General features: G+C 46.2%; 1 protein-coding gene across 3 annotated transcripts; it reads right to left on the reverse strand.

The window, feature by feature from the left end:
• Positions 1-993: 993 nt before the first annotated feature.
• LOC142564985 (juvenile hormone acid O-methyltransferase-like) lies at positions 994-12,787 on the reverse strand. 3 transcript variants are annotated; one of them, XM_075676219.1, is made up of 5 exons: positions 12,655-12,787; positions 10,522-10,605; positions 9,962-10,102; positions 7,478-7,634; positions 994-1,185 (listed from the first exon to the last, which is right to left on the reverse strand). In XM_075676219.1, exons 3-5 carry the CDS (start codon positions 10,085-10,087, stop codon positions 1,022-1,024), a joined length of 447 nt encoding a protein of 148 aa, XP_075532334.1. In that variant the 5' UTR covers positions 10,088-10,102; positions 10,522-10,605; positions 12,655-12,787; the 3' UTR covers positions 994-1,021. The 3 variants fall into 3 exon arrangements, with proteins under 3 accessions (XP_075532334.1, XP_075532333.1, XP_075532335.1); XM_075676218.1 differs by having other exon boundaries at positions 9,962-10,605; XM_075676220.1 differs by lacking the exon at positions 10,522-10,605 and having other exon boundaries at positions 12,655-12,766.
• Between the last annotated feature and the right edge of the window lie 2,150 nt (positions 12,788-14,937).

Genomic DNA, 14,937 nt, shown 5'->3' on the forward strand with positions numbered 1-14,937 from the left:
GATGCACTTGGCTGAGTATCCATCACCTCTGCCGAGGCGCTGGATGCCCACACGCGGCTTACACTTGCTGTTGCTTTGGACTTCTCTGCACGAGCAGAAGCCCTGGAAGTCCTGGAGCCCGCAGGCCTGGATAGCTGCTGGCTCTTGCCCGTTGGCGGAGTAGCACGAGCTGATCCCGCCGTGGGAGTGAGCAGTGCTACCACCAGCCTACTATGCGTGGTTCGAACGGTCGCCGAGAATCGTTCAGGCACTTGTGCGACCTTGTGGAATGACATCATAATTTCCAGCAAACCTGTATCTTTGCTTCGAGTACTCGCATTAAGAACTTCAGCTGCCGGTAATTAGGCCACACATTTTAAAACGGAGCCCACATATGACTGACCCGTTTGAAACTGAGTAAACTCAGTTTACTCACACACATTTACCTTTGCATGCGCATAAATGCAAACAGCACTCCGAACGTCACACTACCACGTGGAAACAGGTGCTTGTCTGTAGCTGCCCCGCGTGATAATAATCGACAAACCAGGCAGCTGCCTGCTAAAATTTCTGCAATTAAATATTCTCACTTTGGAGCGCATATGTTTCAGTAAACGTTTCACGAGCTCGGAAGATGCTGGAGTGTCCGTGTCCACCTACTATGTCAATTTTATAGTCTCTCCATTTTTAAGCATACACCACTTCTAAAGAAGTGCATTTCCTACCTGGATGATTTCTTTATAAGGAGGGTTTACTGTACACATCTTGATCCGCCCTTTCTCCCCCATATATGTGTCAGTAAATTCAGAAGTCAGTACAACGCGTATTCACTCTTCTTTCCACTTGAAGTTCTCAGATTGGACGCCTAGTTACATGCATCAACAGCAGGCATAACGAGCTATTTTCTGGCACTTCGCCGAATTACTTATGCACTCACTACCCCATTCGCAGTCACGCGAATGAAAATTGCATTTACCGCTCGCGAACGCCAGTCAAAAACACAATGCACGAAACTTTAATGCGTTGTTCGCTTGTAATGCACTCATTCGTTTCGTTTTCTCGCGTGCACGAGGTACATGCAGGGCCGTGCCGATAAGTCGTTGTCGCTCTTCCATTTCAAAACCTCGTTGGTGACATCTGAGCGGAGGAGTTCAGTCTCTTGAGGCGATAGTGTGGCCCCTACAGGATTGACGGAGAGCAGGATATCTGGAACAAAAAAATAAAATATACAGAAGGAAGTGTGGGATTGGCAAAGCAAAGCACAGGTGGATACTAATTCTCTAACGTCAGAAGGTTATATTATGCACGTACAGACTTGTGAGATAACTATAATAATTAATAATGATGGTGATGGTAGTGTAATAAAGATGGTGGGGTGATGGTAGTGGTGGTGACCATGGTAGCGAGGCGGGACTCGATGAAGTATCATCGAAAGATGAATTACCGTTCAAGAAGGACACGATAACACAAGAAGACACACTGCATACACACGTCGCTACTTTCAACAAGAGAAGGTTGTTTGAGTTCACTCTGTGTGATTACACTGCGCTATTTTTGCAGTGAGGCTGTTATGGGAGAGCTCTGCAACTCTTGTGCGGTGAAAGCGTCAGCAAAAGGTGGGTGTGCGTCGGCCTTGTCGTTATCGAAGAGTTGTCAGCAACGCAACCTGCATCGATGGGAGTCGGTGCCTCCAATTTCCTTTGAAACGTAACTATCAGCAATTCTAAGAGTAAAGTTGCCTAGCGTATACGTCACTCAGGGAGAAAACTTTGTTGGTAGGTTCCTTAGGCAGTAATCCTTAATTTTTTTTGTGGTAGCAACTATATCAACACTCCAGGCGCGTGTCTGCCGTTGGCGTCGCCGTCGCCGTGAGGTTCCGCATAAAACCCAAGGCGACAGCACTGTCGCCGCGCTCAGTATGCTGTATGCGCGAGTGAAAGCACGGGAGGAGAGTCGTCCATCGCGGCTAAATCTGGCGCGCTCGAGGGAGAAAGGCGGAGAGCAAACGCGCCGTCTGCTCTGGGGGGACGGGCGGGTGGGGGGCGGTAACGTTGGGCTCCGGCAGCAAGTGCGTATTTCGCGACATGGCGCAAGGAAAACTGACGATCGCGGCTCTGTCTCGCGCGGAGGAAGGAACGAAAGTGGGAAGGCAGCGCGGAAGACCGGGGGGGGGGCAGCTTTGACTCCACCCACAAGTGCGCGCTTTTCACAGCTATCTTGAAAGGGATCTGCAGACAGCTTATACCTTTGTGCGCGCTGTGTTTTCGCCATTCTCGCGTTGAAGCGACAAAGGTGTCTTCACTCGCTGCTGCTGCCACGCTTGCTCACACCGGCGTTTTGACATCGAGTGTGCGCGCTCATCGAGTGTGATGTGTTCATGCTTGCTTCTGGGCGCTGACACCACGCTCGTTAATTCATTTAGTAAGCGAATGTTCGAAAATTTATGCGGCTGACAAAGCTACTATACTTACTTCGTCCACTAATTTGCTATCGCAATCGATGCTTCCCCTCTCGGGCGAAACTGCGACTTTTTTTTTAGTTCTCACATCACGTTTTACTGGCAACGCGTTGGAGGTCAGGTACGAGGCTCTATAGGGCTACGCAATGAAAGCTTATGGCGTTGTCGGTATAAAATGTTAGTCAAAGAGCAGCCATCCACGCAGCGTGCGCGAGATCCCCGACGGGACGGTATGGACCAGGGCGTCGGTGAGAACGCGCAGATTATGTCCGTGATGGCTCTGAAGGTCACTAAATTTTGTTGAGATAGCCGTTATAGAGGCACTACAGGCGCATCTCTGCCGTCGTCGTTGTTGCCGTCGCAGTCATGGTCGGTATAATGTATAAGGGCGATAACATCCTCACCACGCAGGTATGATGTATGTGCGAGTGAAAGTGTGCGAGAGTGAGCAGACTAGGATGGCTCGACCTCGCGCTCGCAAGTGAAGAAAGCAGGCAGGAACCGCACTACCTTCTGTCGAGCGAAAGGCAACGCGGGGAGGGGGTGCGGGCCTTCTACTCCGGCAGCAATGGCATATGGAGCGGCCGCAGGCTGGGGCCGGGCCCTGTTTTGAAAGCGATCTGCGATTGGGACAGTCTAGGTGTGTCGACGGCTCATAGTCTCGTGTACGCTTGTTCTCGCCCCTGAGTTTGTGTCGAAGCAATAGGCAGCACTAAGGTCACTTCACTCGTTGCTGCTGCCGCGCTTCTTCATGCCAGCGCTTCGAGAGCGAGCGTCTGCGATCATCCAGTGTGGTGTGTTCATATTTGCCTGTGCGCATGTAACACCATCCTCATTAATTTAGCTAGTAAGCGAATGTTTGCAAGATTATACGGTCGATAGAACTACTATCCTAACTTTTTATAACTGTCTACTGATTTGCTATCGCTATCGATGCTTCGTCGCTCGGGCGAAACTGATTTTTTATTCGAGAAAATTGAATCACTACGCAGCATTTGTCGAAGGGATTCATTTAACGACATTTTTATTGGTACGAATTTCCCGTGCTCGATGATATCATGTTCCTGTGATTATTTTCTGTCTGTTTGTGTGCGCTGTGTTCTCCACCGACGATGACTGCCATGTGTACGTCAACATGAACATTTCCAGGCTTGTGAACTATTCAGAAAATGTTTTTGTTTTGTGTTTGCGAACTTCAGAACTTTTGTCACGATAGCCTTTTTTGTATTCTTCGTTTCACGTTTTTTAGCACGTCAATGAAATAGGAGGAGCAGCCAGCGCCATCTAACAGGCACCAACATCTCTTTAAATGCGGTTAATAATAAACAATCATCGCTGCGGAGATAGAGATAACTTATTTAAAAGAAGGCCGAGAGGTCGGCCTGAGCTCTAGCCTGCTACTCTGCAAAGAGGGAGGGAGACATAAAGGTGTGATGAGGAATGATGATGATGACATAGAAAGAGGGATGCCCAAGGGATAACGCAAGTTCAACATTCTGATGATAAACATCCAGAAATGTCATCCATGAAGCCACTGCCGGGTCACATATCTTGTCTGTAGTCACTAGTTCAAGTGAACCTTCAGAGAAAGGCGCTGTGACGAAGCTGGTGGGTGGACCTCCCCTGCGTGAGCAGCACAGGTGCCAAGCAAAAGCTTTACACCATGTAAACAGCTGTGATAGGTGGCTCCAGTACGGTGAGGCCATGCAGGGCAATTTTTGCGGCCGCATTGGGGAGACCACAAAGAATCTCGCGCACTGACTCTACCAGGTGCTTCAGCATTTTTTGAACGCTTTCCTTCTCATTATGTCCATCGTCTATCTTGTCCGTAGTGTCACCGGTTTCACTGGCACTATCATTCTTCGGCTTCATGGCGCAGAGGGCCATTGGGCCCGATTTCATGGCCGTGGGTCTAGAGGGTAACAAAGGTTATTCCGTGTCAGTATCAGCCGATAGAGGGGAATGTTCGCTGCGTGCTCTCACCGACCGTGAATTAGCAGTAGGCGCGGTTATAGTCCTCGATGCACGCACCTGCAGAGGTGGTCGGGGCGCCAGCGCCCCGCTATGGACTTCTTCTGAAATGGCCTTGTGGCGCTTCTTTCGCAAGCGCTGGCCACTTTGGCGAACAGATTTAGTAGCTTCTTTAGTTGAAGACTGGTCTGTCGTCATTTTTCGAAAAATACGAGCATCTTGCTCCATCCTCGGGCATTCCTTCGAAGTGCAGTTGGGACATTTAAATGAAGACTCATCACAGTCGGCTGTATTATGCAAGGTACCCCTACGAGACCATTGGAACGCGCCACCTAACACCGGCAGAGCCGGAGCAGAATACAGTAACTTGCGTCAGATATATTTCAACCAACAGTGCTCGGCTATGCATTCAAAGAGCTCGGATATAGTGAAAAATTGCAAAAAACAGGTATTGAATTGCGCCGTATATAGCAAAGCGTTGGCAATGTACAGGGTTGATTTCGGGTCGTGGCCAAACCAATCCTTAGTACTTCAGAGGGGCGTGATAAGTGCGGCTTTACTGTCTCTGAAGTATGAGTTGCTCAGATTGGGATACATTCAGGAAAGCTTCTTCTTTACTGCGATAGGAATCGTATTGACACTGCAAGTGAATTTTCGCCGTCGTCGTCGCCATCGATTTCGCCGTTAGTTTCTGTGTGAAGTCCAAGTGGGATAACATCGTGGCCGTGAGCCGTATGCTGTAGCTGGAGCCGTGATCGTGGCCGTGAGCCGTATGCTGGAGCCGTATGCTGTAACGGGCGAGAGCGGGCTTAGAGGAATGGTGGCGTGATGGTGGCAAGAGAGGAGGCTGGGCACAATGCGCGCGATCTCTTGCACGCATAAGCGGGGGGAGGGGGGGAGGAGTGAGCGCGACCTAGGAGGTGAGAGACCGCAGGGAACGTTAGCGCATGTCTCCTCTTCTACTCCCGATACTGCTTCACTCTTGAGCAAAATTACACCCTTTTGCCACACAAGAATAATCGCCATCTGTCTTGTTCGCATTTCCTTCCTTTAAGGCGGCGAGCCAACACCACCTAGAAAGCACAAGGCCTGCTTACTCCGATCCATGACGTCACGCTACCTGGCCCCAAATTTCCACTGACAAGGCTGGCGTGATGAAAGTGATGACATTAAAATCAGTGTTGCCTATTCGGGAGCGTGCCCATTAGATTCTATGGCAATCGGGCCAGGTAACGTGACGTCATGTATTGGAGTAAAAAGGCCTTGTGCTATCTAGATGGTGTTGGGTGAGCCCGGTACTTTCCAGTACCAAACAGCATGCACGTTATCAACATGACATAGCATTCGCGACAGGAAAGTAGCGGGCGCGGCGTTTCCAAGAAAGGGAACGGCAGATGAGGATTATTGCTGTGTGGCAGAGATACACCCCAAAGGGTGTAACTTTGCCTAAGAGTGTTGTGCGTGGCGCGGCTGAACGCGGCCACACGCACCCTATCTTGAAGGTAATGTGAGGTGAGGACAATTGTTGCGCGACCCGAGATGACTAGTGGCGTCGCGCGCGCTCTGTTTGCACACACCTAGTTCGCGCTGAAGCGAGAGGCACCACCAAGATTAAATCGCTGGCCGTTCCATTCTTCTTCACGTAAACGTTGTGACAGCGAGTGTTTGCAGTCATCGAGTGGGTTCTGTACATGTCTAAGAAGGCTACAGTTAGGAATTATGTACCTTTTGTGTCACAGTGGTACATCCAGAATGAATAAATCAATGAATACGGGAAATAGTATGACAGTTCTATTAACGATTCGCTTTGCTTTAGAGATATATGTGAGGCGAAATGCAATATTCAGGTTTTATGTAGGAATTGTAGTGGAACATGTCTGTTTTGGAGGATTGGCCAACAACGGTATACGCATATATTTAATTCGAAAAAGTAAAGTAAATGAAAGAGTCCGTGAAAACGTATCACCATTCCAGTAACAGACCTGTGAGCTTGAGAGATGCCAGCGAGCCGGCATTACATGTTCAGGTTCTATGTTGGAAGTTGAAATCACCATTCATTTAATCATTATGTGCGAGTTCTGTCAGAATGCAGGGATTGCGTAAGCCACTTTGCTGGTAGGTTTAAGTAACCGTCGCATATGTATACTCGAATATATCCGCTGAATTAGCAACCGAACCAACAACAGCCAGGCACCCACGCGACATCGTGAAAACAAAGAAAGATTCGCTTTGAACATGGAAAAGTACCTGATGCTTAAGCAAATTACTTGGGATATTTAGGTGCACGTATCAATAGTTGTACTTCACCAATTCCGCGCAGTGCTTCTGAAGCTAAGAGACACGCGTAGCCGGCTGTCTTTACTCGCGGGCCAACAGGAGCCCTAAGCTTTGTTGCAGGGGACAGCAAATTTAAATTTGAAATTTGAATGAGAAGAATCTATCCTATATATTCCGAGATTTGAAGCCTGTCATCCGAAAAGTTTCGTAAATTGTCAGGGGATATGAATTTTGACAAATTTTTTCCCCTTTAAACTGAAACTGAAAGGCCGAAGCCCCTTAGGTGAGACCTTGAGGGAGGGGACTGCTTCTGCTTCACTCGGGCGTGACGCCTCCCGTTGTGTGCTCGCCTGACGGCAAGGAGGAATAAAGTGACGTCACTAATGCTAGTGAGCTAGGGAAGTAGAAGTAGCATTCTTTGGAATTTTAGTTTTAATTTATTTGATTAAATTACCCTTGACAAATCAGCCTCTTCGGCATTCGCAAGTCCAGAAGCGGCTCAAGATTCTTTGGACCAAAGGCCGGATGTTTCGTTAATGTGATCGGTCATATGAGTACAGCTGCTAAAATATGATTATTTTAGTTTCAATATTCATTTTCTAATGAACAGCTGGAGTCATTTAAATGTGTACACTGCCATGGTGAAGCAATCGGACGAAATTACGTTGCTGATATTTACTATTTCTTAGCAATGCAGATAGATATTTGCAATTTCTGAAACACCCTATATGTAGGTAGTACCCATGGCCATAGCTCGAATAGGTACGAGCGTCGAATGCTTCAAGGACTTACCAATGTTAGCCTGAGGAGTTTCGTAATCAAACCCGCCGTACAGAAGTTCACATGTGTTGGCCATAAGGCCAGCAGAATCGAGGAGCTCACGCATGTAGGACAGTCTGGCAATGTCGTCCTCCAAGTCATGGCTCTTGGGCGTGAACCCATCAAACACCTTAAAAGGAAGGCACAACGTTCCTTTATCGCTGAAAATTGTCACACGGAAATTCACATAGAAGATAAGACAACGGTGAGCTATACAGACTAATAACCCGATCATTCACACTGTTTCGCGAGTCAGGAGGGATTTGTTTCGCCAGCTCTGCGCAGTAGTGGCCAAAAACTCAGTGCCCTTCCAATTTATGAAGGATGACCAGCGAAGCTGTGTACGTGGGCCCCTTAATGGCGAACTGCACCTCTGCCGCGGGTCAGCCCGGCATTGCACTATCTTCGGGATCGGCCCACGTATGGGAAGTGCTTAACGCCTGCTTCACCTCCGCCGCCGGTCGGCCCGGCATTTCACTATCTCCGGGATCGGTCCACGTGTGAGGAGCTTTTGCTTACCACGCCAACAACACGAAAAATTTCCTTGGATGGTAGAGGTAGACAGCTTCACTGTAAAAAAAGCCACGGACATTGAGCTGCTGTTCGTTTGATCTCCTTGCTCATCCAAACTATCTCCAGTTAACGTCAGGCTGCAAGCCGTTGCTTACACACGGCCACATTATTAAAGGCACTACGAATTTTCCCGGGCCGATCGGCGCGCCGAGTTTTCTGTGCAATGGTGAAGAAATAGTTCTTTTTTTATTTTCCTAATACCCGCAGCCACTAATCAAGCTGTGCATTTCGTCTTATCCACTGTCTCAAATCTTCTATCTTTTGAGACACGTGGCACAACTTGGCGCATGCTAAACTAAAATTTAATCGTTATTTATTAGGGGGTACTTGTTAGTAGATGCGCAAGAAACGATTCTAACGCATTTTTCGTGGCTAGTTGCGATTTTACAAGGAAGCACAGAACGAACAGACGAAGAGACAGAGCAAAGAGCGATACAGTACTTGGCGCTGACTAACAATTGAAGTACGTCTTCCGGTTGTTGCGTGTCACTTCAGTACCTGATATTGGAGTGTTTCGCTTTCAGTGCGCAGCGCGTGTCGTTAGTGAGGAATTATCCCTTCCTTGGCCTGTGGTTCGACAATGGATAAATGTTTGCACCCCAGTGGTTGTGCGTGTCACCACGATATGGCTCAACACGCTCTGTCTACTTTTCTGGAATTAACTAGGTCAGCCTCACGTATGTAACTCACACTTTTTCTTCTATTTAACAGTCTTTAGTGGCGTGACCTGCAGTGGGGGGGGGGGGGGGGGACCGGCTCAGCTTTGTGTTACCTGTACTGCGTGTTCTACATTATTGTTGGAGATTTCTCATCTTGCTCTTTCTTTCCTCTTTCCATTCCTTCTCCCTGTCTTCCTCTTCTATGTTTCTGCTTCCTCCTTTCTGAAGAGCAGGCAGGCGTTGTACCCCTTTGGGTGGCAGTTGCCAGCCTGCTCGTCCCTTTACCTTTCTTTTCATATGTATATATGTTATTAAAACAAATAATAATAATAATAATAATAATAATAATAATAATAATAATAATAATAATAATAATAATAATAATAATAATAATAATAATAATAATAATAATAATAATAATAACAATAATAAAGTATCAGTCGTAAACAAAGTGTTCATTGCAGACATGGATTTGATGTTCTTGGTATCTGACCACTTTCGCCTTAAAAATTACACTATTTGAGTTCTTCTAGTGCACTTGGAACAGGAATAAACATGGAACGAAAAAGACGCATAAGTTAAGCGTATAGCTATGTACAGTAATAGTAGTTGTAAAAATGATGAAATGAAACCCAGATGGGCTGGTTAAAAGTCAGCGGGTCCAAAACCGGCACTGAGAGTGTTGCTTTACTCCACGAGAAACGCAGGCTTATCCCACAAATAGCACAGTCTAAAATGTGGGCCCATCTGGAAGGTTCTGATGTCTAAACATGGAAGCATATGGTTTACTCTTGCGCCCAGGAAGACCTTGTGTTTCTGCAATATCAACTCGCCTTTTTTATCAATGCTCTGTCCTATCTCGATCCTTGCTCAGTCTTTTCGTCTGCTCACTCTGTACGTGCAATGACCATCTTCCATCGCGACTTTCCTTCCCTGGAGTCTACCTGCGGCATCGTGCAATAAAATTATGCAACTTTTGTAATTTTTCACGCATTTAGAGACAGCGCATCGTAATTTGTGAATGAATGCGACATGAACTGATATATTGGCGGCTGGCTGAATGGAAACAGAATAAAATAAAAGGTATTCTACACGTTCCCAAACATGTCCAGAGGCGTCGGGAATAAGTCAGTCCGTATTGCGGCCGAGGCAACAGGCCCTTTATACGTACCCATACTGAACCAAAATAAACAACGCGGCTTTCATACTCGAGTACTTTACTCACGTTCGAGAACTTTTTCCAGTGCTCGAGCTGTGCCATCTTCCTCCACAACGCCCTCGCGGGTGACACAGCAGGGAACTGCAGGAGACACTCCCCCGCGGGCGTCATCAGCCGAGACACGTTCTTCATGGCCTGCGCCGGGTCCTTGAGCCAGTTGAGGCAAAAGAAAGAGTACACGCGGTCGAATCTTCCGTACTTTTCGATGAAGTCGCTGACGTCATCGCCAATGTTGAGGTAATCGTATTGGATATCTTGGTGCGCGCTGTTTTCGCGAGCGTACGAAAGCATCTCCTCCGACGCGTCTACCGCGACGAGCCTTCGACAGGGCGGACATCTTGGTAGTAGCCAGTCCCGGGTGAAGTCCCCGGTGCCACAGCCTATGTCCAAGAATTGCTGGCTCGCGGTGTTAGCCGGTACAAAAGCAGAGTTAAAGAAGTCCACAGCTTTTAGGTTGAATTGACGCTGGAGCTCGTCGTTTTTAGCATACGACTGCGAATTGTATCTAAGGTTTCCAGACGTTTTGGTAGTCATATTTGCTTGCTACCAAGGGTGAAAAACAATACCTTCAGAACTATTTTGCTCGTTGACCTTTCAGGGCTCTCAATGTGGCAGCCGCGCGTTTACAGGAAACTTGAGGTTCTCGGTACCTGTGATGGAAATATGGTTTGCTCAGTGGAATTTTGGTAACCTGCTGCAAAAGATGTCGCATTTAGCTTCGTGACAGCAAATATGGAATGTCTTAGAAACTGTGCTCCCTGACTACCTTAAAAAAGTAATTTGAGGTTTTGACGTTCCAAAACTTGCACGGTGTGTTATGATGTGCGTACCAGTTTTGGTCTCCAGATTAATTTCTGCCCAGAGTTCCCAAGATACGTCGACATTGAAAGAAGTTTATCTCTGCAATGACGTTGCAGTAATGAGCGAGCGCCATTGGCTTGTGCATCTGTACAAATCCTGTTTGATTTGCAGCTGTGCACATCTCACTACATTTGAGGGTTCGAAGAGTTAGCTCGGGAGCTCCCCTCTAAATACACGGTAACAGAAATGTTTTTTTTCTTAGTCACCATTTGAGCGATTTTCGTTATGTTTGCTGCACTTGAAGAGCAAAGTTAAAATATTGTAACTGTATCAAGCAGATTTCTGTTTATGCTATAATTGTTTCAAGCTAAATCCTTCAAAACTGTAGCCATTCGGGAAATTCTAGCATCAGGTTTGCAAAAGTGTAGCACAGTAATAAGAAAGCATGACAATTCTGCAAGACAAATCTAATAATACATCAGAAGTCGTCGAAACTGACGTATTGAGCTCTGCTATGGGATGTACCGCTTATTTGTGACCAGGACCCTAATAGACATTGCAAAAATGTCCCGTAAACTGTAAATTCATTTATCACAATTGTCCGCTTTAGATAATATAATAGAAGCAGCTAAAGAAACGGCAATATGGATTTTCGATGCGGAGTAAACCATTTTTTAAACTTCGTGATTCTACTGTTTCAAATCGTGCTGATCCAGAGGAACGTTTTGTGCAACTTTCTAGGTCGTAACTAATGCTGCTTCCTATAGGGTTGCTAGAACTGGACCTTTTTTTCTCTCCGATGCAACAAATTTCATTCAAACCGTTCCATGGTTTGTCTCATAAGAGCATTTCGGAGTTTTATATGTATTCGGTAGGGAAATCAGAGTTGACCCCTAGCTAAAGCCAAACACGCATTGTCATTTACACTGAGGCCACGGGGCCTGTGTATGTCATAAGATTGACGCGACTCATTCTCGAAGTTCGCATCGCACCAAGGCGCGCCGCGGTGCACAGCAGCTGTGCCTCATAAACATATCGGGATTTCCCACACGTAAAACCCCAGAGTCATTTTTTAATAACACCAAGCTCTGCCGACGCATCGTGTCTCTACATGATAACGTCGTGTTAATCTTGATTAAAAATATTCACAATACCGGAACAAGCCCCAATTACCGAGGATGTTCTGTAAGCAAGAAAAGTCTATAAAACGAAAAAACTTGGTTTGGACACCGCTTTAAAATTCTCCCACTAACACGCCGTGGCCTCATGGAGCTGAACGGCGTTTGCTTTGCGCCTGCAGGTAATTCTTTTATTGGCAAATGTCGACCTCATTGTATGCAGTCGCAAAGGAGCTAAAGGCCAAAAATTTAGCAAATTTCAGCAACTTGTGCTGTACCGTAATCGCCCAATTACGACACAAAGAACTTTCAAATGTTTGACGCCACGCTGAAGTATGGGCGCAAAAATATCGCCGCCAAATTCAAGAAAAATTAAAGTTAGGCCTTCGTATTCCTCCCAGTGACATACCTCCTAGCGGGAAATTAACGAAACTATATTTCTGTGAAAGAATGCTGTATCAGTGCAGACTAACATATGAGTTCTCGAGGCTTTCTTTAATTCGAGTCGGAATAGGAGGTCCGCGTTATGAGTACAGCTGTGGTATAACATATTTTATGAAATCTATTTGGTATAAGAAAACGAACAAAATATTTGTACTGCGCTTTAATACGCTTCTGCAAGGCCTATATGAACTAAATTTTGTTGTGTCGAGGCTGCGTCTGAGGGCTATAAAATCAGTGCAGCGGTGGCATCATAAATATACTGTGAGTCTATTAAAGATATAAAAATCTAGTAACAGTGAAGTTAACCTCGAGAAAAAGGAGATATTCTCGGCTCACCTGAATGCGCACACCGAATCCTCTTCTAGTATATTTGACGGTCACGCCTAAACAAGTATGCTAAAATCGATCTATGGAAAGCGACGCGATGTGAGCCCCCGAGTACTTTACGACCAAGCATAGTGCGCTCGAACCTAAATGTCACTGAACGAACAGGGCAGGGCATTTGCATTTGGTGCTAACAGCTGTGAAAATGTCGGCACGTGGCCCTGACTGAACTTTCAATTCTTGTCAGCGTTATTTCCGGTTCTCAACGAGTCCCGGTTGCTCGGTTGCCACTTGTCCTGCGATACGCCTCTATCTCCCTTACCAGGTTATATGCGTGGGGAGGCAGACTTTAGGCTTCTTGTTTTTCTTGTCCATGAGTCGAAATACTTTGACAATAATGATCTGTCCGTGTGAAGAGCCACACACACAGCACTGGCAGTAGTACATGGTAGCAAAAATACCATAAATTTTGTCCGCGATCGTCCAGTCTTTTTTATTCAGCAGTGGCATTGGTCTGTACAGAGAGAGAGAGAGGGAGAAAGAGAGAGAGAGAGAGAAATTGAAACATCCAGAAACTATGTTTACGCTAGAAACGTACATTTTTTGAAGTCGTCGTACCTTTAACTGCCCGCGTTGGACGCAGATGCGACGTATCCGGCTCAGGTAATAAAGAGAAAACAAACAATATATATCCTGCTCAGGCCTGCATTGAAATTATGAAATTTGTTTTTGTCTGCACCCGCTCATCCGTATACCTTTTACTTCGCTTGTCTGTGTTTCTTATTGTTTTGAGGTTTGGCTGGGGCATGTCGGCGCCCAAGCTTCCTTTATATTTTTCAGCAGAACAGCGCATTAATGCACACTTTTATTCATGAGCTGTTTGCTTTAACCCAACTTTAAAGTGGCCTGAAGTTCATATTTCGTTAGAGCTCTAAGTAACAACCCGACACCAGTCATCTTTCCTTTCGTTTATTTCTGGGAAGACATTCATGAAGCATAGTGAGAGAAAACGTTATATGAATGGTTGTAGCCCCCGAATCACGCCTGATATTAAGTAGGGTTTGTAGTGTAGGTCTAGTAGTAGATGAGTCCTTCTACTGCAAACGTATTTCTAACACTTTCCCCGCGTATTTGGGCTTTGTGCTGAATTTTGTAGAAAGTATCGCCGCATTAAGAGTGTTTACACAGGTTTACTAGCAAGGGACTGCAAATTATGGAGCCCGAAAAGTCGTTTTAACGAATTTAAGTGGGTTAGTGCTTTAAACAAGGCAGCTATATATGACACAGAACTATAAAATGTTCGATTTACTATACCCCATTAACTGTAATGTTTAAGTTAGGCCTGGAAAACAAACTTTTAGGCGCTTCTTATAAGCAAAACTTTCGAATCAGATCGAACATCAATGTTTCGAACATTCGGCCTTGGAATGTTCTGTTTCGTACGTGAGGTGTTCATTTCAAAGCCGCGGACGGGATCGAGGCAGCCAGCCGAACATCCGCTTTCTCTACTGTAGTTCAGCGTGATGTAATTCATGTCATATGAACCATGACATGCCAGTTAATGTAGGCAATTCATGTCATTATGAAATCTCAATCATGTCCAGACATACCATGTCGTTCATGACTTGAAATTCGTGCCATATTATGCATGCATATCACGAATCTGATGTAATATATATCTCATGTAATATAGTGCGTTCCAATTGCTCTTGGGTTGAACGATAGGAGCGATGGAGCGAACGAGGGGGAAGGCTCAGGGCAGCAGGATTGCGAAGTCGCATTGTCGCTCAGAAACTTCTTGTCACAGCAGCCATCAAAGCAGCTCTCCTGAGGTTTGCTACTGAAGACCGCAGCTGAAGCGAGGAAGTGTGGAAGTATGTGGCTTTCTAAGATAAACCTACATTTTCGAGCTCACGGTACCAAAGAAAGAGAATCTGGCGCACAGAACGCACACGCTTTATTATGCAGTATATCCAAAAGGTGGCCACCAGTGGACGCACGTTTGTGAACATGTGGGTGGAGATTTCGCACGACGGCTTCGGTGCACGGGTAAGAATTGATGGGAGGTTCACCTGTGCTGCCTACTGCACATTGCACGAGCGTCAGATGATTCCCTACGTGCTGAGTGGACCGCATCCAGATGGGTATAATTTTTTCCAACAGGACATCTCTTCCGTTCGCACTGCGAAGGAAGTGCCAGGCCTCTTGAACAAGCAAGGCGCAATGCAACTTCAATGGTGTGCGAAGAGTGCTGATATGAAAATTGTGGAGCATGTTTGGGGCCATATGAAAGTG

Source organism: Dermacentor variabilis, chromosome 11 (assembly GCF_050947875.1).
Source record: "Dermacentor variabilis isolate Ectoservices chromosome 11, ASM5094787v1, whole genome shotgun sequence".
Lineage (NCBI taxonomy): Eukaryota > Metazoa > Arthropoda > Arachnida > Ixodida > Ixodidae > Dermacentor > Dermacentor variabilis.

Coding starts and splice junctions, on each gene's coding strand:
- LOC142564985 (XM_075676218.1), bottom strand. CDS start 10,489: ATGACTACCAAAACGTCTGGAAACCTTAGATACAATTCGCAGTCGTAT. Junction 7,635..9,961: donor ACTGGAAAAAGTTCTCGAAC/GTGAGTAAAGTA, acceptor CTTCCTTTTAAG/GTGTTTGATGGGTTCACGCC. Junction 1,186..7,477: donor AACTCCTCAGGCTAACATTG/GTAAGTCCTTGA, acceptor TTTTTGTTCCAG/ATATCCTGCTCTCCGTCAAT.